The sequence below is a fragment of the Salvia miltiorrhiza genome, chromosome 6 (assembly GCF_028751815.1).
Source record: "Salvia miltiorrhiza cultivar Shanhuang (shh) chromosome 6, IMPLAD_Smil_shh, whole genome shotgun sequence".
Lineage (NCBI taxonomy): Eukaryota > Viridiplantae > Streptophyta > Magnoliopsida > Lamiales > Lamiaceae > Salvia > Salvia miltiorrhiza.
This window is the reverse complement of record NC_080392.1, coordinates 35,072,803-35,097,504: the sequence shown is the minus strand read 5'-3', so window position 1 is coordinate 35,097,504 and position 24,702 is coordinate 35,072,803. Positions and strand designations below refer to the sequence as shown.

At 36.7% G+C, this 24,702-nt stretch overlaps 4 protein-coding genes, 2 non-coding genes and 1 pseudogene across 7 annotated transcripts; 3 read left to right on the top strand and 4 right to left on the bottom strand.

The window, feature by feature from the left end:
• Positions 1-1,094: 1,094 nt before the first annotated feature.
• Positions 1,095-1,215, bottom strand: LOC130991089 (U5 spliceosomal RNA). The gene has a single exon (XR_009091052.1). It is a non-coding gene; the product is annotated as a U5 spliceosomal RNA (small nuclear RNA).
• A 450-nt stretch (positions 1,216-1,665) lies between these two features.
• LOC130989242 (transcriptional elongation regulator MINIYO) lies at positions 1,666-8,908 on the top strand. Its single transcript, XM_057913193.1, has 11 exons — positions 1,666-1,822; positions 1,956-2,297; positions 2,535-3,507; positions 3,739-3,848; positions 3,951-4,135; positions 4,613-4,718; positions 4,808-5,068; positions 5,173-5,361; positions 5,466-7,727; positions 7,864-8,073; positions 8,590-8,908. The coding sequence occupies exons 2-11, from the start codon at positions 2,079-2,081 to the stop codon at positions 8,782-8,784; spliced, it is 4,710 nt and encodes a 1,569-aa protein (XP_057769176.1). The 5' UTR covers positions 1,666-1,822; positions 1,956-2,078; the 3' UTR covers positions 8,785-8,908.
• Positions 1,671-1,830, bottom strand: LOC130991090 (U1 spliceosomal RNA). Its single transcript, XR_009091053.1, has one exon. It is a non-coding gene; the product is annotated as a U1 spliceosomal RNA (small nuclear RNA).
• A 1,862-nt stretch (positions 8,909-10,770) lies between the features above and the next one.
• Positions 10,771-12,191, bottom strand: LOC130989241 (uncharacterized). The gene has a single exon (XM_057913192.1). The coding sequence runs from the start codon at positions 11,814-11,816 to the stop codon at positions 10,893-10,895; it is 924 nt and encodes a 307-aa protein (XP_057769175.1). The 5' UTR covers positions 11,817-12,191; the 3' UTR covers positions 10,771-10,892.
• Positions 12,192-14,774: 2,583 nt separating this feature from the next.
• LOC130989240 (uncharacterized) lies at positions 14,775-15,963 on the top strand. The gene is made up of 5 exons (XM_057913191.1): positions 14,775-14,886; positions 14,967-15,089; positions 15,163-15,246; positions 15,419-15,505; positions 15,590-15,963. Exons 1-5 carry the CDS (start codon positions 14,836-14,838, stop codon positions 15,674-15,676), a joined length of 432 nt encoding a protein of 143 aa, XP_057769174.1. The 5' UTR covers positions 14,775-14,835; the 3' UTR covers positions 15,677-15,963.
• Positions 15,964-18,227: 2,264 nt separating this feature from the next.
• LOC130989238 (transcriptional elongation regulator MINIYO-like) lies at positions 18,228-22,034 on the top strand. Of its 2 annotated transcripts, XR_009090542.1 has the most exons (3): positions 18,228-20,511; positions 20,648-20,797; positions 21,907-22,034. XR_009090542.1 is itself a non-coding variant. In XM_057913190.1 (2 exons), the coding sequence occupies exons 1-2, from the start codon at positions 19,795-19,797 to the stop codon at positions 20,693-20,695; spliced, it is 765 nt and encodes a 254-aa protein (XP_057769173.1). In that variant the 5' UTR covers positions 18,228-19,794; the 3' UTR covers positions 20,696-21,053. The 2 variants fall into 2 exon arrangements, 1 of the variants encoding a protein (XP_057769173.1); XM_057913190.1 differs by lacking the exon at positions 21,907-22,034 and having other exon boundaries at positions 20,648-21,053.
• LOC130989237 (uncharacterized) lies at positions 21,717-23,070 on the bottom strand (annotated as a pseudogene).
• Between the last annotated feature and the right edge of the window lie 1,632 nt (positions 23,071-24,702).

Genomic DNA, 24,702 nt, shown 5'->3' with positions numbered 1-24,702 from the left:
AAGCAGTAAAAATTGGAAAGCAATAATAATCTAAAGCTATGAAACTGAGAAAAATAAAAGCTGGGAACCTAGATAGGTCAAAAGAAGACCTATTTATAGTGTCAGGGTAAAATACAGTGTTTGGAACCCAGAAGAACTCTAAAAATCGGAAAAACTCGCAAATCTGCCCAATTCGGCGGTCAAACTCGGCGGTCGCCGAGTTGACCGCCGTTTTTGTGCTGAAAAACGACCAAATTCGACGCCCGCCGAATTTAGAACTCGCAGTGCAAAACTGAAATAGAGATTTCGGCGACCAACTCGGCGGTCGCCGTTTAGGTCGCTGAATTTCTTCTTCAAAATGCCCATTTTCGGCGGTCAAAGTTGTTGACCGTCATTTTTGACTGCTGCGCACGATATTTTTATTTCGGCCATAACTTTTTCGTCCGAACTCCGAATTATGATCCGTTTGCGCTCACGAACTCGTAGCGAGATGATCTACAACTTCTATTTAAGACAAGTTTTCCAAATTCGAACTCAATAAACCTAAAATTTCCTTCAAAGTTCGAGTAAGAATCATATTTCACAAGATAAAATAAATTAAGCACATAACAACCATCCAACACTCAATTCCGTGTAAAAATGACATTATACGAACACTAAAAACCATGGAAAAATGAGTGTTATCAGTGCTCACCCTGCTGTTGTTGCTTCTTTGCAGCTGACCAAAGCCGACTCACAGTACGACGACATGCCCCAAATTTGACGACAGCCTCCTGCATTCGCCCAGATGTGACAAGCCCAATGGGACGGAGGAAGTATTTTTTTTTTTATAAATTACACAAGTAAATAAATAAAAAAAATTTAATAATCGTATGACAAGGGTCTCGAGCCCAAAATCTCATACCTTGAGCATTAATCACTTGACACTAAATCAACAGAGTTATCTTAATTAATAAAAAATATGAAAGACACATTTATTTCACTACATTGTTAAAACAAAAAATAAACAAAATTATACAATAAAATATTTAACTTAAAAATTTTTGGGATTTTCCTTAAAAAGAAAATACCCTCAAAAATTATACAATAAAATATTTAACTTAAAAATTGTTGGGATTTTCCTTAAAAAGAAAATACCCTCAAAAAATGACGTAAGCTGTTTGAATTGTGACAAGCACACGGTATTCTTTAGTAAAAGGCGAAAGAATAGTTCGCTATGTGCTCAACACCCAGCTGCGTGATTTTAGTTTAATGCATATCTCCCGATATTTATAAATCTTGCTTTCACCTCTTTCATTTTGTTCCGATGTGGGACGATTGCTAGTGAAAATTTTTGTTTATTAGCTCACTCTTTTCTCAAGAAAACTTGTGTTTTTCCATTGTCGGATTCCTTTTCGTTTGAATATTGTATGTAGGTTTTGTAATGGCTTATAGCTCTGGCATCAAAATTAAGAAAACATATGCTACCATCTTTTGTAATATTTCGACCTATTTTGTTTGCTTGCAGTTTCTTTTATCAAATATCACAAAAATGAATCATCTTAATAAATCTATTTTTATGTGGTATACATTTACATATAAACAACCAAGAATAAATATAAACAATAACTTGAGCTGGAATTATAAATGAGCCGCACGAATAGGGGCCCATAGTATTTCAAAAATTTAACAAAATATGGACTGGAATTGGAAGTGGGCCGCGCGAACGCAGGCCCACACTATCACAAATTATGACGTAGGCTCGACTACTTGAGCCGACCTTAGGCGGGCACCCCTCCAAGGTGCAATGGAGGTCACCAACCTAGGCCATGGGCCTTATGGATCGCCCATTGACCCCGTCCAGGTAAGTATGGAATTCATGTTTATTTCTTCCCTTTATCTATGTGCTACTCCCATACTCCATGTGCTACCATTTCGATGTGGGAAAGTTGCTTCTTCAATTTCTCACTGTTGTTGCTTCTGTTTCAATTTTGCAGTTACTTACTCGTCAAACACTCGGCAATTTTGGAGACAGAATCCGGCCAATAAACACTTCTCATTAGGAAACGGCTACCAGGTGTTTGATTTTGTGCCTCTGAGAAACTCGCCGGGATTCCGACATGAGTAAAGATCCCTCCACAGAGAGCAAAAACCCAAAACCCAAAATATTAGGAGCAACCCAACTCCAAATTGGTGAAGATGAAGTTTCGCGGCTGGTTGGCGGTATAGTCGAAAAGGGCTTCTCCGAAGTTGGGCAGACTAGGCCGTTGGCTCCGCCTTCGGGACCGCGCCCCACCGTTCTGCCTTTTCCGGTGGCGCGCCACCGCTCACACGGCCCGGTATGTGTCATTCTGTCCCTTGTTCTCTCTATCACTTGCTTCTTTCTGTATCGGAGGCATCTGTTTTTCTTTTGTTTATTGCTTCCCCTCTTTTGTAGGGTTCAATTGTAGCATATGATAAGCTGGAATGATTTGTTTTCGATTAATGATATTGTTTTTTGTCTCTGTTTTGGATACATCTGATTGTTGAGCATTTGTGGATGCTGTGATTATGTTTTTAATGTTGTTGTTCGGCAGCATTGGGCTCCTAAAGTTGTAAATTTGAACCTTCATAATGACAAAGGCGATGAAGATGAGCTCCTGGGAGAAGACGAAGATTTTGAGGGGATGGAAGTAGCTGCTGCTAATGTTGCTAATCCAGTACAAAGGAAAGAGAAGAGGGGTTTAGATTTCAGTAGATGGAGGGAGATTGCGAAAAAAGAGGGCAATTCGGGGTTCCATGAGAAGGGAAAGGGAAGGTACTCGAATGGGATGGAAGTTGAGAAAAAAATGGCTTCTAATGGGTTAAGCAGACAAATTGCTGACCGGGGTGATGCCAAGTTGCAGTCTGTGACTATGATTAATAATGCTTCGACAATCAAAGAGGCGGAGGAGGAAGGAAAAGAGCCGTCACATTTGGCTAGTGCCGAGGAGTTTCGCAGCTTCAGTTATGACAAAACTGAAAATCATGTTCAAAATGGATTGAGTAAAGAACTAGACCTGAAAATGGAGAATGTGCAAAAATCACCTACGGCTTCTGGTTTTCCTGTGCAGACATTGGTAGGTGGAGAAGAAAACAGTCTTCAAAATCAGATCGATGCTGAGAATCGTGCTCGGTTAGCAAGTATGTCTGTTGATGAACTTGCTGAAGCACAAGCTGAAATCATGGCTAAGCTGAACCCAAAATTGATCGAGGCATTGAAAAGACGGGGCCAGGCAAAAGGCAAGAGGCAAAAGTCTTCTATGACAGATGTCACAGGCAGTGCATCAGATGGTATGCAAAATGGGGAAGCTCTGCCAAAACTTTCTGAGAACATGGTCTCTCATGATGAAGCCATGGAAATTGAAACTGAAGATGCACTGAAAAATAAGGAAGACAAAGTTTCCCCAAATGTAAGTCCAGATAGAGGAAGCATATGGAATTCTTGGAGCAAAAGAGTTGAGCGTGTTAGAGATGTGCGATTTTCCTTAGATGGAGACATTATTGGCTTTGGTATGGAGTCCGATCTTGGTAAGTGTACAAGTGAGCTTCATAAGTGTACATATTTAAAATGCCGATGCACGAGTCTTATTTCATTTTATTGGATTGTCTGTTAATTTTATTTTGTGCTAAAACGTGTATTTAGTACTTATAGCTTAACATAATCAGTGAACAAATAATCATAGGTCAATTAGTTTCAGAAGATTTTATTTTTCATTTTAATGTTTCCAGGGGTGCTGATGCAATTTTGTCTGATTGTAGGTCAATACAATTCAAATAATGTTTCTGAACGTGATTATCTTCGAACTGAAGGCGATCCTGGTGCTGCTGGTTATACAATAAAAGAAGCAATAGCCTTAGCTAGAAGTGTGGTTAGTGAGAATCTCTTTTCTAGCTCATAACATGTCTTTGTAAATATAAACTTAATAAATTTATCCGATTAACCATTGTTGCTTCTGGAACACTTGTTTCAGGTTCCTGGCCAACGGACACTTGCTTTAAGTGTAATTGCAGCTATACTTAATCGTGCGATTTGTAACATCATCCAGAATCAAGTTGATTATGTTTCTAACATTGCTGATGCCGTGGAGCCCACTGACTGGGTGGCTATTTGGGCATATGCTCTGGGCCCGGAACCTGAGCTCGCTTTATCACTGAGGTAAATCTATGTCCTTCATGGTGTCATATCTAGTTTGGATTTTGTTTCTGCTTATAATTTGGTGTAAGGTCCATTGGTGTATGCTCAAATCTAATTACCATTTTCTAATATTTGTCAAATATCTCTGTTAACCTTTTCTTATAGTCCTGCTTATAGTTACTACTGAATTATGAAACCAAGTTTTTCTCAGGCTGTGTATGCAATAATGCGTATTTGTGTCTTCATGATATATATATATAGAGAGAGAGAGAATGGATCGAATGAGAATGACTATCTTTCGTGAGAAATGAGAATACATGAACAAGCACATAAATTCCCTGAACCCGAGATGTACAAATCAATGTAAATCTCACTATAACCCATTTTGTCTCTGAGTAAGTGTTCTCTTCCTCTATGTTTGACTGAAACATATAGCTTCTTATGAATCTTAAATCTGGATGATAATTTGACCGTGATGCTTTCTGATATTGTTTGTAGAATATCTCTTGATGATAACCACAATAATGTGGTCCTAAATTGTGCCAAGGCCATTCTTAGTGCGATGAGCTGTGATATGAACAATATCTTATTTGACATGTCAGAGGTAGAGTGTTATCTCTCAAAAGATATTTTCTTAATATTGCGTTCAGTTATGAGTTTATCTTTGTAATTTGTAACCTTTCCTTTTTTCAGAGGACACCAACTTATTCAAGGGATGTTTGTACTGCTCCTGTATTCAGAAGTAAACCAGATGTTAATGTTGGTTTTCTTCGTGGTGGCTTTTGGAAGTATAATACTAAGCCTTCCAATATTCTTCGTTTTGATGAGGAGATGGTGGATGACAAAGCTGAAGGCGAGCACACTATTCAGGACGATGTAGTTGTTGCTGGGCAGGATTTTGTGGCCGGTCTTGTTAGGATGGGGACGCTTGAAAGGATCTGCTATCTCTTGGAGGTAAAATATTTATTCGAATTGTTTTAGGTTCCCAGAGTCATTTCAGCGACTCTGGAACATTATTTCTATGCAAAATGAATATTTAACGATTCCTGTGTCAACAGACAGATCCTGCTGCGCCATTAGAAGAATGCTTAATATCGATATTGGTCGCTTTAGCAAGGCATTCTCCAACTTGTGCTGCTGCAGTTTTGGACTGTGGAAGGCTTGTTCAGACAGTCGCTGGCAGATTTGCTTCAAATGAACAAATGAAAATCAATTCCAGCAAAATAAAATCTGTTACACTCTTCAAAGTGAGCTGTGGTTTCATGATTTATTTTGCTTACTCGTCTATCTTTTGTGAACTTCTTTTCTGATAAATAATCAAATATTTTACCCATGTGTTGGTGTTTTAAAGGTATTGGCTCGACATGGCAGGAAGAATTGCTCAACATTTATAAACAATGGAATTTTTCGTCAGTTGACTTGGCACCTGTACCGATATCCATTTTCTCTTAATCAATGGGTCAAGTCTGGGAGAGAGTCCTGCATACTTTCATCTTCTTTGCTAGTTGAACAATTACGTCTATGGAAGGTCTCCGTTAACTATGGATATAATATTTCTGACTTTTCTGACCTATTTACGTCATTATGTGCATGGTTGACTCTACCTACCTTTGAGAAGCTAATCGGCAATGATGTGATGAATGAATACTGTGCCATCGCAAGGGAAGCATATCTTCTTCTAGGTGTTATGGCTGATAGACTTCCAAACTTTTATTCTCGTATGCAAGAAACAACGGCAGATGCTATTCAAGATACAGAGGCTTGGTCATGGAGACACTTTGGTCCCATTATAGATCTGGCCCTCGAGTGGATACAAGTTAGAAATATTCCATACATATCGAGGCTCTTCGACTCCCAAAGTAATGATGGTGAGAGACTCAGTTTCCAGGATTCAGAGGTAAATTCCTTGCTGTGGGTGATTTCTTCTGTTTTAAGTATGTTTGCCAGCGTGCTGAAAGCTGTCGTCCCAGAGGACTTTACGAGCTTGCCTAATGGTCGGTTGCCATGGTTGCCAGAGTTTGTTCCTAAGATTGGACTTGCATTTGTTAAAAATGGGTATTTCAGGTCTGGAGGACTAAGTGATCCTTCTGAAAATGGCTCCTTAGTTAAGTATTTATGTGATTTGAGGCTTAAAGGAAGGCCTGAATTGGCAATATCTTCTCAATGTTGCCTCCAAGGGTTCTTCCAAGTAGCTAATTCTGTCGATAAGTTGGTCCAACATGCAAATCTCGATATCCATACTGCACGAAGTGGATACGACAATTTCTCAAGGGATGATAAGATTCTTGCTAATGGTATACTCAAGTCCTGTACAATTGAAATACAATATCTGCTGTCAACTTTGACAAAAGCAGTTGCTGGTGACTGGCAATTCCTGCAGCCTATCGAAACGTTTGGTAGAGGCGGCCCTGCTCCAGGAGTTGGTGTCGGGTGGGGTGCCTCTGGTGGAGGATATTGGTCCTTAAATTCTTTGTTGGCTCAGCAAGATGCAAGATTGCTCGTTTACTTGCTTGAAACTTCTACTATTCCGTCTATTGTGGATTCATCAGAAGCTGAAGAGATGGGCTGCACAATGCAAAAGATAGATTGCGCCCTTACGGCTTGTTTAATTGTGGGCCCGGGGAATAGCTCAGTCCTTGATAAGTTACTAAAATTCATCTTCCAGGTTCCTGTGCTCAAGCATCTGAGTTATGGCATTCATAAGTTCCTCTTTCTTAGAAACGGATACAGTTCTTTCAAGTGGAACTATGGTGACGAAGAATATGTGCTGTTTGCTAATGTTTTGGTCTCTCACTTTCGAACCAGGTGGCTTGGTGCAAAGAAGAAACAAAAAGCCACGTCTGAGATCAACCATGTTGGCCATAAATCTATGAAGAAAAAAGTTCGTTTCATGGAAACTATTCATGAGGATATGGATGCGACCAGTGAAGCTGGTGAAGAGTCGTCTTCTTCTTCTTTAAAATTGGAGTGGGCTCGCCAGAGATTGCCTCTTCCTGCACATTGGTTTCTCAGTGCAATCTCCACCATTCAGCTCGACAAGAACACATGCCCGCCCGTTGCTTCTCACAGAGAAACCTATTCGGAGGTGCCCTCGAACATTCTTGAAGTTGCCAAGAGCGGACTCTTTTTTCTCCTGGCTGTTGAAGCATTCCCTACTCTTAGCTCCGAGTTCTGCTTGCCTGTTAAACGAGTTCCAGTTGTTTGGAAACTGCACGCGATGTCTGCGGCATTACTTTCTGGGATGGGTGTTCTGGAAAACGAGAAAAGCAGGGATGTCTACGAAACCTTGCAGAATGTGTATGGCGAAGTTCTTGATGAGAAAAAGGGTTCAGACATGCTCGCTGGTGACAAGGGTGTCGAGTGCCTGAAATTTGCATCCGACATCCACGATAGCTACTCAACATTTATTGAAACTCTAGTGGAGCAATTCTCAGCTGAATCTTATGGTGATATGATATTTGGACGGCAGGTCGCAATGTATTTACACAAATCCGTTGAAGCTTCTGTTAGGCTTGTCGCATGGAATACCTTATCTAATGCACGCGTCCTTGAGCTCCTGCCCCCTCTGCATAAGTGCCTCACGAAGGCTGATGGCTACCTCGAACCTATTGAGGTAACTCGTTCGATTCTAATTAGCCCAAAACATAAAACTCTGTGCGCGCGCGCGTGGAGATGCTTACTCAGTCCTCTCTGAAGATAGGGACACATTTTACATTGACTAAAATTCCATGAGTTCGAATTTCGTGCAGGATAACGAGAGCATCCTAGAAGCCTACTCGAAATCGTGGGTCTCGGGCGCCCTTGACAAAGCGGCAAACAGGAGCTCAGCAGCATTCTCTCTTGTTCTGCATCATCTTTCATCCTTCATCTTCGGGGACGTTTCTGATGCTGCACTCTCACTGCGCAATAAACTTGCGAAATCTCTGATGCGTGACTATTCTCGCAGGCAGCAACACGAGGTACGCTCTTGCATCAACTCATCTTCATGTATATATATATATAGGGTTAGGGGGAGAGGTTCAATTGAGAAGCTCAAATGAGTTGAGAAGTTGAGAAGCAATCTAATAGTTGTGAACAAGTTAGTACATTTTGATGAACATGTCAATTAATTTTTATGAACGTGCGCTTGATTTGGGGTTCGATCCCCAGCGGTGACATTTTTTTTAACAAATTAAATAGATTCGCATGTTCATCAGTTATATTGATATGTTCATTAATCTCATTTACAGCTTCTCAATAGAACCTAACCCTATATATATATATATATATACGTCAATGCTTACTAATGCAGATGAAATCATGCACATTATACTCTTCTCCACCTGCCATCACACTTATTGTCATCTGATAGACTGACTGTTGGACTCTGCAATGAACGCGCTTTTAGCCATAGCGCGTCATCTGCTTTGTTATACAATACAACTGGTGTGCTTTTTCTGCAACATGCTTATGTATAGTGGTGAAATCATTGACAGGGGATGATGGTAAAACTGATATGCTACAAGAAACCCGAGATCGATTCCCAGCTGCCGGCATCGGAGACGGCAGCTCCGTGTCTACCTGTGTCGGAGATAGAAAAGAGGTTGCAGCTATTGAGAGAAATTTGTGATGGATGTGCGCCACAACTGGAAAAGCTTGAGGTCTGTATCAGAAAAGAGAGTTCAAAATGAGTATGGAATTACTGATGAATTTGGATGTTTGCTGCTCTTGTACATACAGTTAAGTTAGTTGTTCTTCACATTTCCCATAACTTTTTTGCAGATTATAAGATGGCTTTAATTATCACTACCAAAACAAGTTTAGGGAACTTAATTCGGGCTTCGTAGAGAACCCTTTCCCATCGCCAACATTATTTTAAGTTTTGTAGGTTTCAAAAAAGAAAAAAAGTTTTGTATAATTTTTGGGGGGTAAATATCACTTTATGTAATATTTTAGTGTTTTAACGAATATGTTATATCGTTCGGATAAGTGCATAAAAATACCCAACGTATCAATTTTTCTTATATGTCCCGATTTTTTTTTTTTTCGGCATTGGAACCGTGACGAGGATCGACATAAATTCTAATAAGAAAAACTTGATACGTTGGGTACTTTTATGCACTTCTCCGAACGATATAACATATTTGTTAAAACACTAATAAATTGAGACATGAGGTGATATTTATTCTAATTTTTTTTTATTGCATTTTTCCAAATTCTTCATTGCTGTTTACACCTCACAATCATAGTAAAAGAAAGTCATTGTTCATGTGTGTGTTGACCTAATAGTACGAGGTTAATACTCAAGATTTGAGGTTTTGGATTCGAGTCTCTCGTCATACGATGTTTAAATTTTTTTTATTTACTCATTTAACGCGCAACGAACAAATGTAATGAAAACGACCGAAAAACTGGATGTTGAGTGCTAAAAGCAAAGCGTTTGATTTATTAATAAAATGAATATATAGAATTGAATTTTATTGGATCTAGGGAAACCAATAATTAATGCATGTTCTTCATTAACTTACCTCATACATAAAACTACATGTTGAGTAAAAACTGAATGACCTAGGAAAAAAAATGCATGTTGAGTATTTCAACATTCAAAGTGGAATCAAAGAACTCTTTCCACTTTAGCGACTTTGGCCGCTAATTTGTCACTTTTTCTATCATACAATACCCTTCAATATTTCAATATGTGGTACTCGATTGACTTCATTAAATAGCATTTGTAACTTATGCCATACACATGAAACATTTTTATATTCTTTTATAAAATTAATATCAATTTAATTATTATATTTATAAATATAATAAAAAAAATTAACTAAATATATTTAAACTAAATATTAAAAAATAAAAATAAATAAATAAATTTACAATAATAAAATTTGATACTAAAAAAAATAAAAAATAGATTTATTCAAAAAAAATGAGAGAGGAGAGAGAACTTTTTAATATTTAAATAAATAAAATCAAACATTTACATAAAATATAACAAATTAAAGCTCTTTTTGTGATCTTTAATTTGATATGCATATTAAATATTTTATAATTAGTCGAATTTCAAAATTTTAGAAATAAATAAAACAAATAAAAAATAAAGAGATAAATAAAAAGGAAATTAAAAGAAAAAATATAATTTACAAATAAACTTTCAATTTTATTATAACTACACATTTACCACTCAATTTTGAAATCAATTTGAAATCGATCAAAATATATATATATATATATATATATATATATATATATATATATATATATATATATATAGGGAAAAGTTCTATTGAGAAAGACAAATATTTAAAGAAGTGGAGAAACAATTTCATCCATTGATCATGATCCATCAAACTGTCCAGAATTAAAAATAAATCTTGTGTCCAGATTTTGATGAACATATCAGTAATTTTTTTATGAAGGAATTTATTTATTGAAAAGATGTGAGTATTTGTTTAAAATTTCGCACTACAAGATTCGATCCCCAAATGTTCAACAAAATTATTGTTATGTTCATAAAAAACTATTGACATGTTCAACGTTCATAACTTTCAGAAAAAAAAAATTAATTTCTTCATAGAACCTAACTCTATATAGATATAGTATATAGTATAGATTGTAGACAATCCTTATATATTCCATACATAAATTATTCTCTATTTACTCAACATCTCAAATATTGATAAGACATTTTTCCTCCAACCAACAAATCCAAAGTTGCAATCATCTTTATATTTCTTTGAGAAAAAAGTTTGATTAAAAAGAATGAATAAAAAATGATACAATTTTGAAGTTTCAACTATGATGAGTCTATATGATAAAGTTTAGAGGGTTTCAAATCCCGAGTGACATTAAAATAAGTCAAGGTCCGAATCCACTTCTCCTGCGTCTTGAGCAGGTGCACCGCGACGGTGTCGGGCCACAGCTGGTGCGTGCACCTGGTGGGCGGCTCCGGGTAGTTGTACATGGACCATTTAGCGTTGTACCTATTCCTCCCGCGGCGGCCCTGCCGCATCCAATCCCCGAACACCAGATCCTCCGGACCTTCTAGACGCTTCTTGGGAACATCGGAATCCCTAATCCACTCCACGATATCCCACGACACCAGGTACCCCATCCCGGACATGTAGTGCACGAACGGATCCATGCTAGGGCAGGGGATCACGTACCCGTAATACAGGTCGCGGCGCGGCAGCGGCGCCACCGAGTCGGCTAGCTTTTGCAGGCGGAAGTAGACGTCGTCGTCTGCTTTCATGACGTAGTGGTAGGGCTTGGGGAGGATGTCGGGTAGGCTGGAGAAGTAGGTGTAGGTTTTGCCCTTGTTCATGTTCTCGCGGCAGTCCAGGATGATGATGTCGTCGAAGCGCATGATCTCCAGCGCCACCAGGACCTTCTGGTCGTCCTTGGTCAGGTTGCAGAAGACGAACTTCACGTCGATGCGGGCGCCAGACACGGGCTGCGTGCCGTAGATGAGGCGGAGGAAGTGGCGCTTCTCGTAGTGGTCGGGGAGGGTCAGGATTCCCAGCAGTACTCGGATCTCCTCCTCCTCCCCTTTCAATATTGATGGAGATGGATTTTCCGAATTATTAATGGCGCATCTTCCCAATTTGACGAGGCTTTCCAGCCGGATTTCATTGATGGAGGCTATGATGCAGAGGAAGATGATGAGGAAGAAGCATGACGCCATGAATCGGCGGCCGTCCAGGACTGCACTCGCCTTCATTGTTGTGGCAACATCAACTCACTCAATATGAAGAATTAAAGTAGTGGGCTTGGATTTAAAGGTTTTGTGATGGAGTCGAGGAAATTGACTTTTAGTTTGGAGGAGGAAAAAGAAAATTAGTGGGATTGAGGCTAACATTATGGTGGCTTATATAAATTAGGTGGTTTTGCATGAAGGTGGCGTGGATCTGAATTTTATGTGGTTGTAGATTGAATTTCAAGTCATTGACTGACAAAATAAAATGTGGTTTAGTGATCCAAGAAGTAAAGTGACATGTGAGAGGTAGAGTTTTATCTCTCAAAAGATTATGAGTTCATCTTTGTAATTAATTTGTAATCATTCCTTTTTTCAGTTATTCAAGGGATGTTTTCTTCTTTAAAATTGATATTGGCTTCTGAGTGCATGGCATTCAGCTCCACAAGAAGAGAAACCTATTCCTATTCGAACATTGCTCACCTGTTGAACGACTTCCACTCCATGAAAATTTTCGATATACCGACACTCTACCAATTCATTATCAAAATTTTGAATTTTCAGTAAAATGATAAAATCAAAAATTAAATATTTATCTCTCTCTACACTTTTCTATCTTCTCAATATTTTTTCTAGCTATCTGCACTTTATTTTATCCACGCCACACAGCAAATCATCATTTTCTCTATCTTTAAGTTAAATATTAAGTCATTTGTAACACTATATTATTCACCACTATAGAAATAAATGTAATTTTTTTCTTATCTCAAAAATTTCAAAAACTCGTCTCTTTTTAAGCAGATAGGATCATCTGTCCCACAATATTGTGTGTACCACGTGTACCACTCTTTATTTCTTTATTTTATAAATTATTTTTTATAAAAATAAAAATTACTATATTATTATAAACTCTAATTAGTATTTATCATTGAAAAAAAAAATTTAAAAATTATATACCCTAACTTTGAATTAATGAACCCAAATAATCTATTATTAATTCAAATAAATATAAAAAAATAATTATAAACCCTAAATGGATGAGTGAACCCTTGTTAATTATCTTTATAATATATAAAAGCATAATAAATTAAAATGGAATAAAAAATAATTTATAAATATAAAGAAATGAAGAGTGGTACACGTGGTACACACTATATTTTGGGACAGAGGATCTCATTCGCTTTTTAAGGGCCGTTATTCTATTAAACTTTTTACAGATAAGCCCAAGATAAATAAGCCCATTGGCTCCATTGGTTACAAGAGAAGAAAAAAGAAAAACAAATTACAAAGGTCCAACATAAATAAAAAAGCCCAATTAATTAATAAACTAAGCTCAAATGTATCAACCCATTAAGATATTTTTCTGTTTTTTTTTTCTATTCTCTCTTCCCCTCACTCTCACCGCGCCGCCTCCTTCTTCCTCGGCGCCTCCGTAAAACCCCAAATCCGCATATATTCTTCTCCACAATTTTTTGAAACGCAGAAATGAACAACTTTGAGATCGGTCCCGAAAAATTTTTTTTGGGGGCATTCAATACATTTTAGACATTTTTTACTAAATTACAAATATAATAATAATAATAACAACATTTTCATAGATAATATAGTTCAAAACATTTACTAAAATTTTTTTTGGGGGCATTCAATACATTTTAGACATTTTTTTACTAAAATTCAAATATAATAATAATAATAACAACATTTTCATAGATAATATAGTTCAAAACATTTACTAAATTTTTTTTTGGGGGCATTCAATACATTTTAGACATTTTTTTACTAAAATACAATAATAATAATAATAATAATAATAATAATAATAATAACAACATTTTCATAGATAATATAAGTTCAAAACATTTACTAAAATTTTTTTGGGGGCATTCAATACATTTTAGACATTTTTTACTAAAATACAAATATAATAATAATAATAATAATAATAATAATAATAATAACAACATTTTCATAGATAATATAAGTTCAAAACATTTACTAAAATTTTTTTGGGGGCATTCAATACATTTTAGACATTTTTTACTAAAATACAAATATAATAATAATAATAATAATAATAATAATAATAATAATAATAATAATAATAATAATAATAATAATAATAATAACAACAACAACAACATTTTCATAGATAATATAGTTCAAAACATTTACTAAAATTTTTTTTGGGGGCATTCAATACATTTAGGCATTTTTTACTAAAATACAAATATAATAATAATAATAACATTTTCATAGATAATATAGTTCAACATTTACTAAATTTTTTTTTGGGGCATTAAATTTCCTTCTAGACATTTTTTTACTAAAATACAAATATAATAACAATAATAACAACATTTTTAGACATATAATAATTTTTTTTTTCAAAATTTGGGGGGGGGGCTCTAGCCCCCCTGGCTCCGCCCCTGCTCGTGCATTTTTGTTTGCATATAACTTTCACGGAGGAGAAGATAGAAATTTGTTGTTGTTTTAATGCCAATACCGAAATTAGTTCTGGTTCTGAGATAATGACGCGATTATGTGTGTTGTATATGTTTAACTGAACTGAGGTCTTGCTTAGAGGGTGTTTGGCTGAGCTTATATAAGCTGTTTTTTATTAGCTCATTCAAATTGTTTGGCAAAATAAGCTCATCAATAGCTCATAAACTAGAAAAATAAGTTCCAAGTGTTCATAAGTTCCACAATAAATAAGTTCTTCTACCCCAACTTATTTTATTTTCTCATTATCTTATACACAATAATCATTTTACAAAAATAACTCCATGATTTGTTATTTTCTATTCATATACCATTCCAATTTCATCACTCTAGGGTTTTCTTATCTAAACATATTGATTAATTTATAAGTTCTTAGCTTATAAGCTTTTTAAAATAAGCTTAGCCAAACACCCTCTTAGAAAGGTTTCTGAAACTCAATGAATTTTTTATGGGCATACAGTTCAAGGCAGGGAGCATTTGCCATTTAAATCTCTTATGAAGAAGGAGATGAAACCTGGTTTTTGTGTGCAGAGAGCTTTTGGAGTTGATGCAAGCAGGGACTTTGGAACCAGAAGTAGCATTTCTCAATGCTTCACTTGTAAGTACAAAACGCGATACTTTGTTTGTTTTTTCACACTTTTGGTGTGTCTGTGATATTCATGACTTATAATTGGACAGATACCAGATGTTTTCCCTGTTCTTGCTGCTGCATACAAGACGCTCGTAGCGAAATCACGAGACTCACTGATGACTCGCACTCTTCATTCGGAGCTTGTCTACAACTACTCGGGCTCCAAACATGTAAGGAATGGTGTGCTGCTTATTGTTAGTCTTGTGGAACTCTGCTTGAGTTATTACCTTTGTATATAACCAGATATCGGAGTCCTTGAAGAGGTGCGGCATATCAGACAGCACCTCTTACATCCTCGCTGCTCGTTTTGGTGCTTCAGCTGATGAGGTGAGACCCTCAGTCAAACCTTTCTAAATGCATCATCATGACTAATATGAGAATAGATTTCATCTTTGGTCAAAATTTTTATTCTTTTCTTATTGCTTTTCATATTCTATTTTACTTTTCCTTGGGTTGGAATTGATTTTCAACTCTTCCTAAGTGATTGTTGTTTTGCCAGATGACAGCCCTAAAGAGACTCATTAAAGGGACATATATAGGGTTGGAGGAGTTGGAAACACGAGCTGACCAAGCCCGCATACACAAGGTTCGTTCATCGCCCCCTTATCACATGTTTGTTAGATCCGAAAGAAGAAAGATCATTTAAACTTGTTTGATTTGTTGATCTCAGCACTACAAAATATCAGCGCCGGAGTTGGGGATATCTTCAGTTGCGGATGCTATTACGTGTCGGATTTCTGCGCGAGATGCTTTGTAAAAAAAGCGCTCAGTCCCTGTATTGATACTCGAAAGATTACAAGAGATGTAATTTATGTTTGGTTTCTATAGTTTTACTGGTTTCTATAGCATATTGTGGAAAAACAATTACCCGATCATACATTACTAGGATTTGTAATTTAAACCAATGTCACTGGCTATGTGGGAGATAGAAAAGAGGTTGCAGCGATTGAGAGGAATTTGTGCTTCAAGTGGAAAAGCTTGAGGCTTGTATCAGAAGAATTACTGATGCTTGCTGCTCTTGTACATACAGTTAAGTTAGTTGTACTACACTTTATCCCCTCTTTTTTGGCAGTTCACTGCCAAAACAAGTTTAGAGAACTTAATTTGGCCTTCGTAGAGTTGTCCTGATTTTTGGCCGGGCTGGCTGTCAAAAAACACATCCAAGTTTATATGAAAATAAAAGTATTGAACACTATTGTATATGTTTAGGGGAGTAAAATATTGTTATGAACCCACCAAGTTTACCTATTTTTGTATTGAAATTGTAAGAAAGGAAAGAAGAATTTGGAGAGAGAAATTGGGGGATAAGTAGACGAATAAAAGAGAGACCTATTTTTGTATTGAAATTGTAAGAAAGGAAAGAAGAATTTGGAGAGAGAAATTGAGGGATAAGTAGACGAATAAAAGAGAGAGAATTTGATGAACTTCCAACTTGTTTTCTTCATTGCGGGTGTACTGTACACTCGGGTTGTACCCGACCCAGATCCTGACCTAGTTGGACTATCATGACCCATTATTTTCTTTAAATGACACTAACACTAACACGAAATGACATCACTAATTTATTAGCAATTAAAACTGCAACTAACACATCGCAATTGTAGTAATAAAAAGCAATCGAGTATCGTATCCTCAGGGACTGATAAACGAAATAACTCTAAGTACTCCTAATCTAAACTATCACAGTATCCAGGCAATCGATATAGGAAGAATATTTAATCAAAAACTAAATTGCAAACAATAGCAAATAAAATGCAGGTAAAGAAATCAAATGATAAAGCAACTGATTCTAGGGTAGTAAATTCATTAACTAAATCCACACAATCAATCTATTAATCTTATTTACCAGTTTAATCCAGTTATGATGATAGATCACACATTTAATCAAATACTCAGAGCAGCAAAGATCGTAGATTAATAAATTATCTATCTCTGTCAGGTCTCAAGATAATCTATTAACTCCCAATAGCTCCTAAGAATAGCTCTCTATAATCCATCTATCTCCGTCAGATCTTAAGGTTAAAATCATATCATACATTCCCAGATAATCCACAAGAAATCAAGCACCAGGAATTATGAATCATAAACTAGAAGGCAAATAGATATTAACAAATTAATTACATGAATCTAATTAACTATTTATAAACCCTAGAATCAGATTAAAAACTTAGCCAGGCATAGTAAAAGAAAACATAAACATAATTAATAAGAAATCAAATGTAAAAACTGCATTATATAAAATCGAAAGAACGATCTTGAATCTTCAATCCGTGCAGAAATCCAATCCAAGCTCTAAAAACTGGAAAACAATGAAAACTAAAAGCTAAAGAACTGAAAAACTAAAGTTGGGAACCTAAATAGGTCAAAAGAAGACATATATATAGGCACAAGAGATAACTATAGTGTAGAACTCAAAAATACTGAGAAAATCCGAAAATCACGAAAATTCAAAAATTCCCGTCAGAACTATTCACTATTGCGCGCGACTTTCTTTTTTCGGTCATATCTTCCTCTTCCGAACTCGGATTTGTGAATAGTTTGCGCCTACGAACTCGTATCGAGACGAACTACAACTTTCATTAAGACCAATAGTCCAAATTCAAACTAAATATTTCTGTAAAATACATCAAAAGTACGAGCAAATATAATATTTCACAAGATAAAGCAATTTAAGCACAAAATAATAATCAAACATTCAATTTCCTATAAAATTAACATCATAAGAACATTAAAAACCATGGAAAAGTGAGTGTTATCACATTAACACTAATACGATCTTGGAATGACACTAACACTATTTTATTTTACAAATGACACTATTTCAAAAATAGCACTAACACTATTTTGTTTTATAAATGATAGCATTTCGAAAATGACACTAACACTATATTGAAATTACACTAACACTATATCGAAATGACACTAACACTTGACATTCATGTAGGATAGTCCAGTTGGGTTGGATCCAAGTCATGATTTGGGTCAGGTATGACTCGAATGTACCGTACACCTGAGTGTACAGGAGATTTTGTGTAAAAAGTTAAACTAGGTGTTGTATAAACATTTTTTTATCATACGATACAAATGTTACGAGTAGTTTAAAAATGGGGTAATTGCCCCTAAATACATAAAATTTCACTAAATTATTATTTTGCACATCATCTTTAAAATCCGCCTCAGAATACATCACCTTTATCTATTTTCTGATTTTGCACATGACCACTAAATCTGTATCCCGTGAAGACGAGTTAGCAGCCGGAAATCCACATAAGTACGCCGGCCGGAGCATTTTAATGACGCGGCATACAACATGGCCAAAACTGTGTCGTTTGGCTCAATAATTGAAACATAAAAATTTCAATCCCTAAATCAGAAATTGAACAGAACTCACGCACTCAACTCTCGCTTAACTCACGACGGCGCTCACTGAACTCTCAAGTGAACTCACGACTGAGTAGGGTTGTGGCTCACGACAGCGCGGCGGACCAGGTTCGTGAGGGTAAAGCTCGCGAGTCGCTGGTGATTAGGATTCATGGGGGTAAGGCTTGACGCGCAGGTGATTAGGATTCGTGGGGTTAAGATCGCGACAGTGGAGGGTTCAATGGTTGGGCTCGCGACGGCGCTGCTGCTGCGTTTTTCATGAAGGCTGGACCTAACTGCTGCTGCGATTTTCATGAAGGCTGTTCATGTTTTGTTCATCTGGAATCTTGAGATTCATCATAATTGTGTAGTGTTGGCTTGGTTTAATAAGGCTTCTGTTTAAGATAGCTTATTCACTTTCATTTATATACTTAAATATGCTCTACCGCTTGTAGATGCTCAGATTTTAATGATTCCAAGTCTTTGTTGCTCTAAGCCACCAACATCTGTTGCTGACTGTTCCCTCTTTTTGGCCAACGAAACAAACAACATATGAATCTTCATAACAATACCTGGACAAATGACAAAAATACACGCTGTCTAAATTCAACATTTTGCATTCTGCATTGCAAAATGTGAGTTCTGTTCAATTTTTGATTTAGGGTTGCCATGGTTGCCAGAGTTTGTTCCTAAGATTGGACTTGCATTTGTTAAAAATGGGTATTTCAGGTCTGGAGGACTAAGTGATCCTTCTGAAAATGGCTCCTTAGTTAAGTATTTATGTGATTTGAGGCTTAAAGGAAGGCCTGAATTGGCAATATCTTCTCAATGTTGCCTCCAAGGGTTCTTCCAAGTAGCTAATTCTGTCGATAAGTTGGTCCAACATGCAAATCTCGATATCCATACTGCACGAAGTGGATACGACAATTTCTCAAGGGATGATAAGATTCTTGCTAATGGTATACTCAAGTCCTGTACAATTGAAATACAATATCTGCTGTCAACTTTGACAAAAGCAGTTGCTGGTGACTGGCAATTCCTGCAGCCTATCGAAACGTTTGGTAGAGGCGGCCCTGCTCCAGGAGTAGGTGTCGGGTGGGGTGCCTCTGGTGGAGGATATTGGTCCTTAAATTCTTTGTTGGCTCAGCAAGACGCAAGATTGCTCGTTTACTTGCTTGAAACTTCTACTATTCCGTCTATTGTGGATTCATCAGAAGCTGAAGAGATGGGCTGCACGATGCAAAAGATAGATTGCGCCGTTACGGCTTGTTTAATTGTGGGCCCGGGGAATAGCTCAGTCCTTGATAAGTTACTAAAATTCATCTTCCAGGTTCCTGTGCTCAAGCATCTGAGATATGGCATTCATAAGTTCCTCTCTCTTAGAAGTGGAACTATGGTGACGAAGAATATGTGCTGTTTGCTAATGTTTTGGTCTCTCACTTTCGAACCAGGTGGCTTGGTGCAAAGAAGAAACGAAAAGCCACGTCTGAGATCAACCATGTTGGCCATAAATCTATGAAGAAAAAAGTTCGTTTCATGGAAACTATTCATGAGGATATGGATGCGACCAGTGAAGCTGGTGAAGAGTCGTCTTCTTCTTCTTTAAAATTGGAGTGGGCTCGCCAGAGATTGCCTCTTCCTGCACATTGGTTTCTCAGTGCAATCTCCACCATTCAGCTCGACAAGAACACATGCCCGCCCGGTGCTTCTCACAGAGAAACCTATTCGGAGGTGCCCTCGAACATTCTTGAAGTTGCCAAGAGCGGACTCTTTTTTCTCCTGGCTGTTGAAGCATTACCTACTCTTAGCTCTGAGTTCTGCTCGCCTGTTAAACGAGTTCCAGTTGTTTGGAAACTGCACGCGATGTCTGCGGCATTACTTTCTGGGATGGGTGTTCTGGAAGACGAGAAAAGCAGGGATGTCTACGAAACCTTGCAGAATGTGTATGGCGAAGTTCTTGATGAGAAAAAGGGTTCAGACATGCTCGCTGGTGACAAGGGTGTCGAGTGCCTGAAATTTGCATCTGATGAAACTCTAGTGGATCAATTCTCAGCTGAATCTTATGGTGATATGATATTTGGACGGCAGGTCGCAATGTATTTACACAAATCCGTTGAAGTTTCTGTTAGGCTTGTCGCATGGAATACCTTATCTAATGCACGCGTTCTTGAGCTCCTGCCCCCTCTGCATAAGTGCCTCGCGAAGGCTGATGGCTACCTCGAACCTATTGAGGTAACTCGTTCGATTCTAATTAGCCCAAAACATAAAACTGTGTGTGCGCGCGCGCGGAGATGCTTACTCAGTCCTCTCTGAAGATAGGGACACATTTTACATTGACTAAAATTCCATGAGTTCGAATTTCCTGCAGGATAATGAGAGCATCCTAGAAGCCTACTCGAAATCGTGGGTCTCGTGACAAAGCGGCATCTTCGGGGACGTTTCTGATGCTGCACTCTCACTGCGCAATAAACTTGCGAAATCTCTGATGCGTGACTATTCTCGCAGGCAGCAACACGAGGTACGCTCTTGCATCAACTCATCTTCATGTGCTGCTTACTAATGCAGATGAAATCATGCACATTATACTCTTCTCCACCTGCCATCACACTTATTGTCATCTGATAGACTGTTAGACTCTGCAACGAACGCGCTTTTAGCCATAGTTCGTCGTCTGCTTTGTTATACGATACAAGTGGTGTGCTTTTTCTGCAACATGCTTATGTATAGTGGTAAAACATTTACATAAAATATAACAAATTAAAGCTCTTATTGCATGTGATCTTTAATTTGATATGCATATTAAATATTTTATAATTAGTCGAATTTCAAAATTTTAGAAATAAATAAAACAAATAAAAAAAAAGAGATAAATAAAAAGGAAATTAAAAGATAAAATATAATTTACAAATAAACTTTCAATTTTATTATAACTACACATTTACCACTCAATTTTGAAATCAATTTGAAATCGATCAAAATTGAAATCTTAATATATACTACTATAGGGAAAAGTTCTATTGAGAAAGACAAATATTTAAAGAAGTGAGAAACAATCTCATCCATTCATCATGATCCATCAAATTGTCCAGAATTAAGAATAAATCATGTGTCCAGATTTTGATGAACATATCAGTAATTTTTTATGAACGAACGTATTTATTGAAAAGATGTATTTGTGTAAAATTTCGCACTACAAGATTCGATCCCCAAATGTTCAACAAAATTATTGCTATGTTCATAAAAAAAACTATTGACATGTTCAACGTTCATAACTTTTAGAAAAAAAAATTAATTATATTTCTTCATAGAACCTAACCCTGTATAGATATATATAGTATAGATTGTAGACAATCCTTATATATATATTCCATATATAAATTATTCTCTATTTACTCAACATCTCAAATATTGATAAGACATTTTTCCTCCATCCAACAAATCCAAAGTTGCAATCATCTTTATATTTCTTTGAGAAAAAAGTTTGATTAAAAAGAATGAATAAAAAATGATACAATTTTGAAGTTTCAACTATGATGAGTCTATATGATAAAGTTTGGAGGGTTTCAAATCCCGAGTGACATTAAAATAAGTCAAGGTCCGAATCCACTTCTCCTGCGTCTTGAGCAGGTGCACCGCGACGGTGTCGGGCCACAGCTGGTGCGTGCACCTGGTGGGCGGCTCCGGGTAGTTGTACATGGACCATTTAGCGTTGTACCTATTCCTCCCGCGGCGGCCCTGCCGCATCCAATCCCCGAACACCAGATCCTCCGGACCTTCTAGACGCTTCTTGGGAACATCGGAATCCCTAATCCACTCCACGATATCCCACGACACCAGGTACCCCATCCCGGACATGTAGTGCACGAACGGATCCATGCTAGGGCAGGGGATCACGTACCCGTAATACAGGTCGCGGCGCGGCAGCGGCGCCACCGAGTCGGCTAGCTTTTGCAGGCGGAAGTAGACGTCGTCGTCTGCTTTCATGACGTAGTGGTAGGGCTTGGGGAGGATGTCGGGTAGGCTGGAGAAGTAGGTGTAGGTTTTGCCCTTGTTCATGTTCTCGCGGCAGTCCAGGATGATGATGTCGTCGAAGCGCATGATCTCCAGCGCCACCAGGACCTTCTGGTCGTCCTTGGTCAGGTTGCAGAAGACGAACTTCACGTCGATGCGGGCGCCAGGACACGGGCTGCGTGCCGTAGATGAGGCGGAGGAAGTGGCGCTTCTCGTAGTGGTCGGGGAGGGTCAGGATTCCCAGCAGTACTCGGATCTCCTCCTCCTCCCCTTTCAATATTGATGGAGATGGATTTTCCGAATTATTAATGGCGCATCTTCCCAATTTGACGAGGCTTTCCAGCCGGATTTCATTGATGGAGGCTATGATGCAGAGGAAGATGATGAGGAAGAAGCATGACGCCATGAATCGGCGGCCGTCCAGGACTGCACTCGCCTTCATTGTTGTGGCAACATCAACTCACTCAATATGAAGAATTAAAGTAGTGGGCTTGGATTTAAAGGTTTTGTGATGGAGTCGAGGAAATTGACTTTTAGTTTGGAGGAGGAAAAAGAAAATTAGTGGGATTGAGGCTAACATTATGGTGGCTTATATAAGGGGTTTTTGCAAATAAAATCACGAACAATTTTAAATTTGCAATTTTAACGCGACTTTTGAAGTGTGGCGAATTAAATCATAACCTTTTCAATTTTTGCAATTTCGTCCCCTCAATTTTTTCCGGCCACCGGAGTGATGAGTTGGAGCTTATGTGGATTATTTTTTTCCACGTAATTAATTTTTAGCTAAGATTAAAACAAAATCAAAACCTAATTCTTTTATTTTACTTCTTTTTCGTCTTTTATAAAAATATATTTGATGTGTATCTTAAGTTAAAGATCATGACAAGATCTTCAATTTGATTAAAAATTCATTAAATATGAATTTGAAATAAATAATTTATTATAATTTAAAATTTTAAAGTGTTTGTTTTTCTCTCTCCTGTCTCTTTTACAATATTCTTTATTTTTTTCTCTTTCTCCGTATTTTGTTATTATATTATTTCTATTTTAATATATTTCTCCTATAAAATTTATATATCTTCTCTTCTCTTTTGATTAAAAAAACATAATATTTATTTGTTGAATTATTTTATCAAAGCATACATAAAAATATTAATTAAAAAATATAATGCACAATTATCAACAAATATCGAGACAATATTATAAAAGTATTTATTAATTTTAATTTTAATAGAAAATAATAATCAATAACAAAAAACTTTCGGTAATTTAATTATTATTATACAATACTCATTGAACTTAATATTATACTCCTACTCATTGAACTTTCGGTAAAATGGGGGATACTGAAATAAGTTCGACGAAAAAGAAGAAAAATAAAAGATTTAGGTTTTGATTTTATTTTAATCTTAGTCAGAAATTAATTACGTGGAAAAAAAATAATCCATATAAGCTCCAACTCATCACTCCGGTGGCCGGAAAAAATTGAGGGGATGAAATTGCAAAAATTGAAAAGGTTATGATTTAATTCGCCATACTTCAAAAGTGACGTTAAAATTGCAAATTCAAAATTGTTCGTGATTTTATTTGCAAAAACCCCTTTATATAAATTAGGTGGTTTTGCATGAAGGTGGCGTGGATCTGAATTTTATGTGGTTGTAGATTGAATTTCAAGTCATTGACTGACAAAATAAAAGAGTGGTTTAGTGATCCAAGAAGTAAAGTGACATGTGAGAGGTAGAGTTTTATCTCTCAAAAGAGGTAAATTCTATGCCACACCCAGGTGCCCAGCACTCCCACTCCCGATGCGTGCCACGTGGCATTTTTAACTTTATAGGGTTGAATAAATTTAAATTCAAAATAAACATAAATGCTTTAACGTCCGTCTATGTAATCATTCGCAGTAACCCCATTTTTCAACATTTATTTTATCAAGGTTCAGCGGTCATTCGTGGCACACGTTTCGATGGTTTCGGCAAGTAATCTCGGCAATAAAATTATAATACTCGGCATATAATAATTTAGTTCGGCAAATATATTTTTAAATTTAAATATATAATTAAACTTATAACTATTGAAAATAGTAATTTTCGAAGCAAGCATATTATGTGAAATAAATACAAGCAAGTTGAAATTGAATAAATTTCTCTTATTTTTTAAAAAATTATATATGTATTGTCTTATCAATGATCAGTGGTCATTCTTTTCACGAGATTTCAGATTTTAGGTAGCTAGTATTTGGCAAGAAAGTTTTGATTGTTGGCAGAATTTTGTTTAATTCGGCAAAAATATTTTTATATTTAACTATATTATTAAATTATAATTATGACCAATATTAATTTTCGTAGTATGTTTATTATGTAACTAAATAGAAGCAATTTTAATGTGAATAAATATACTTTATTTTCAAAG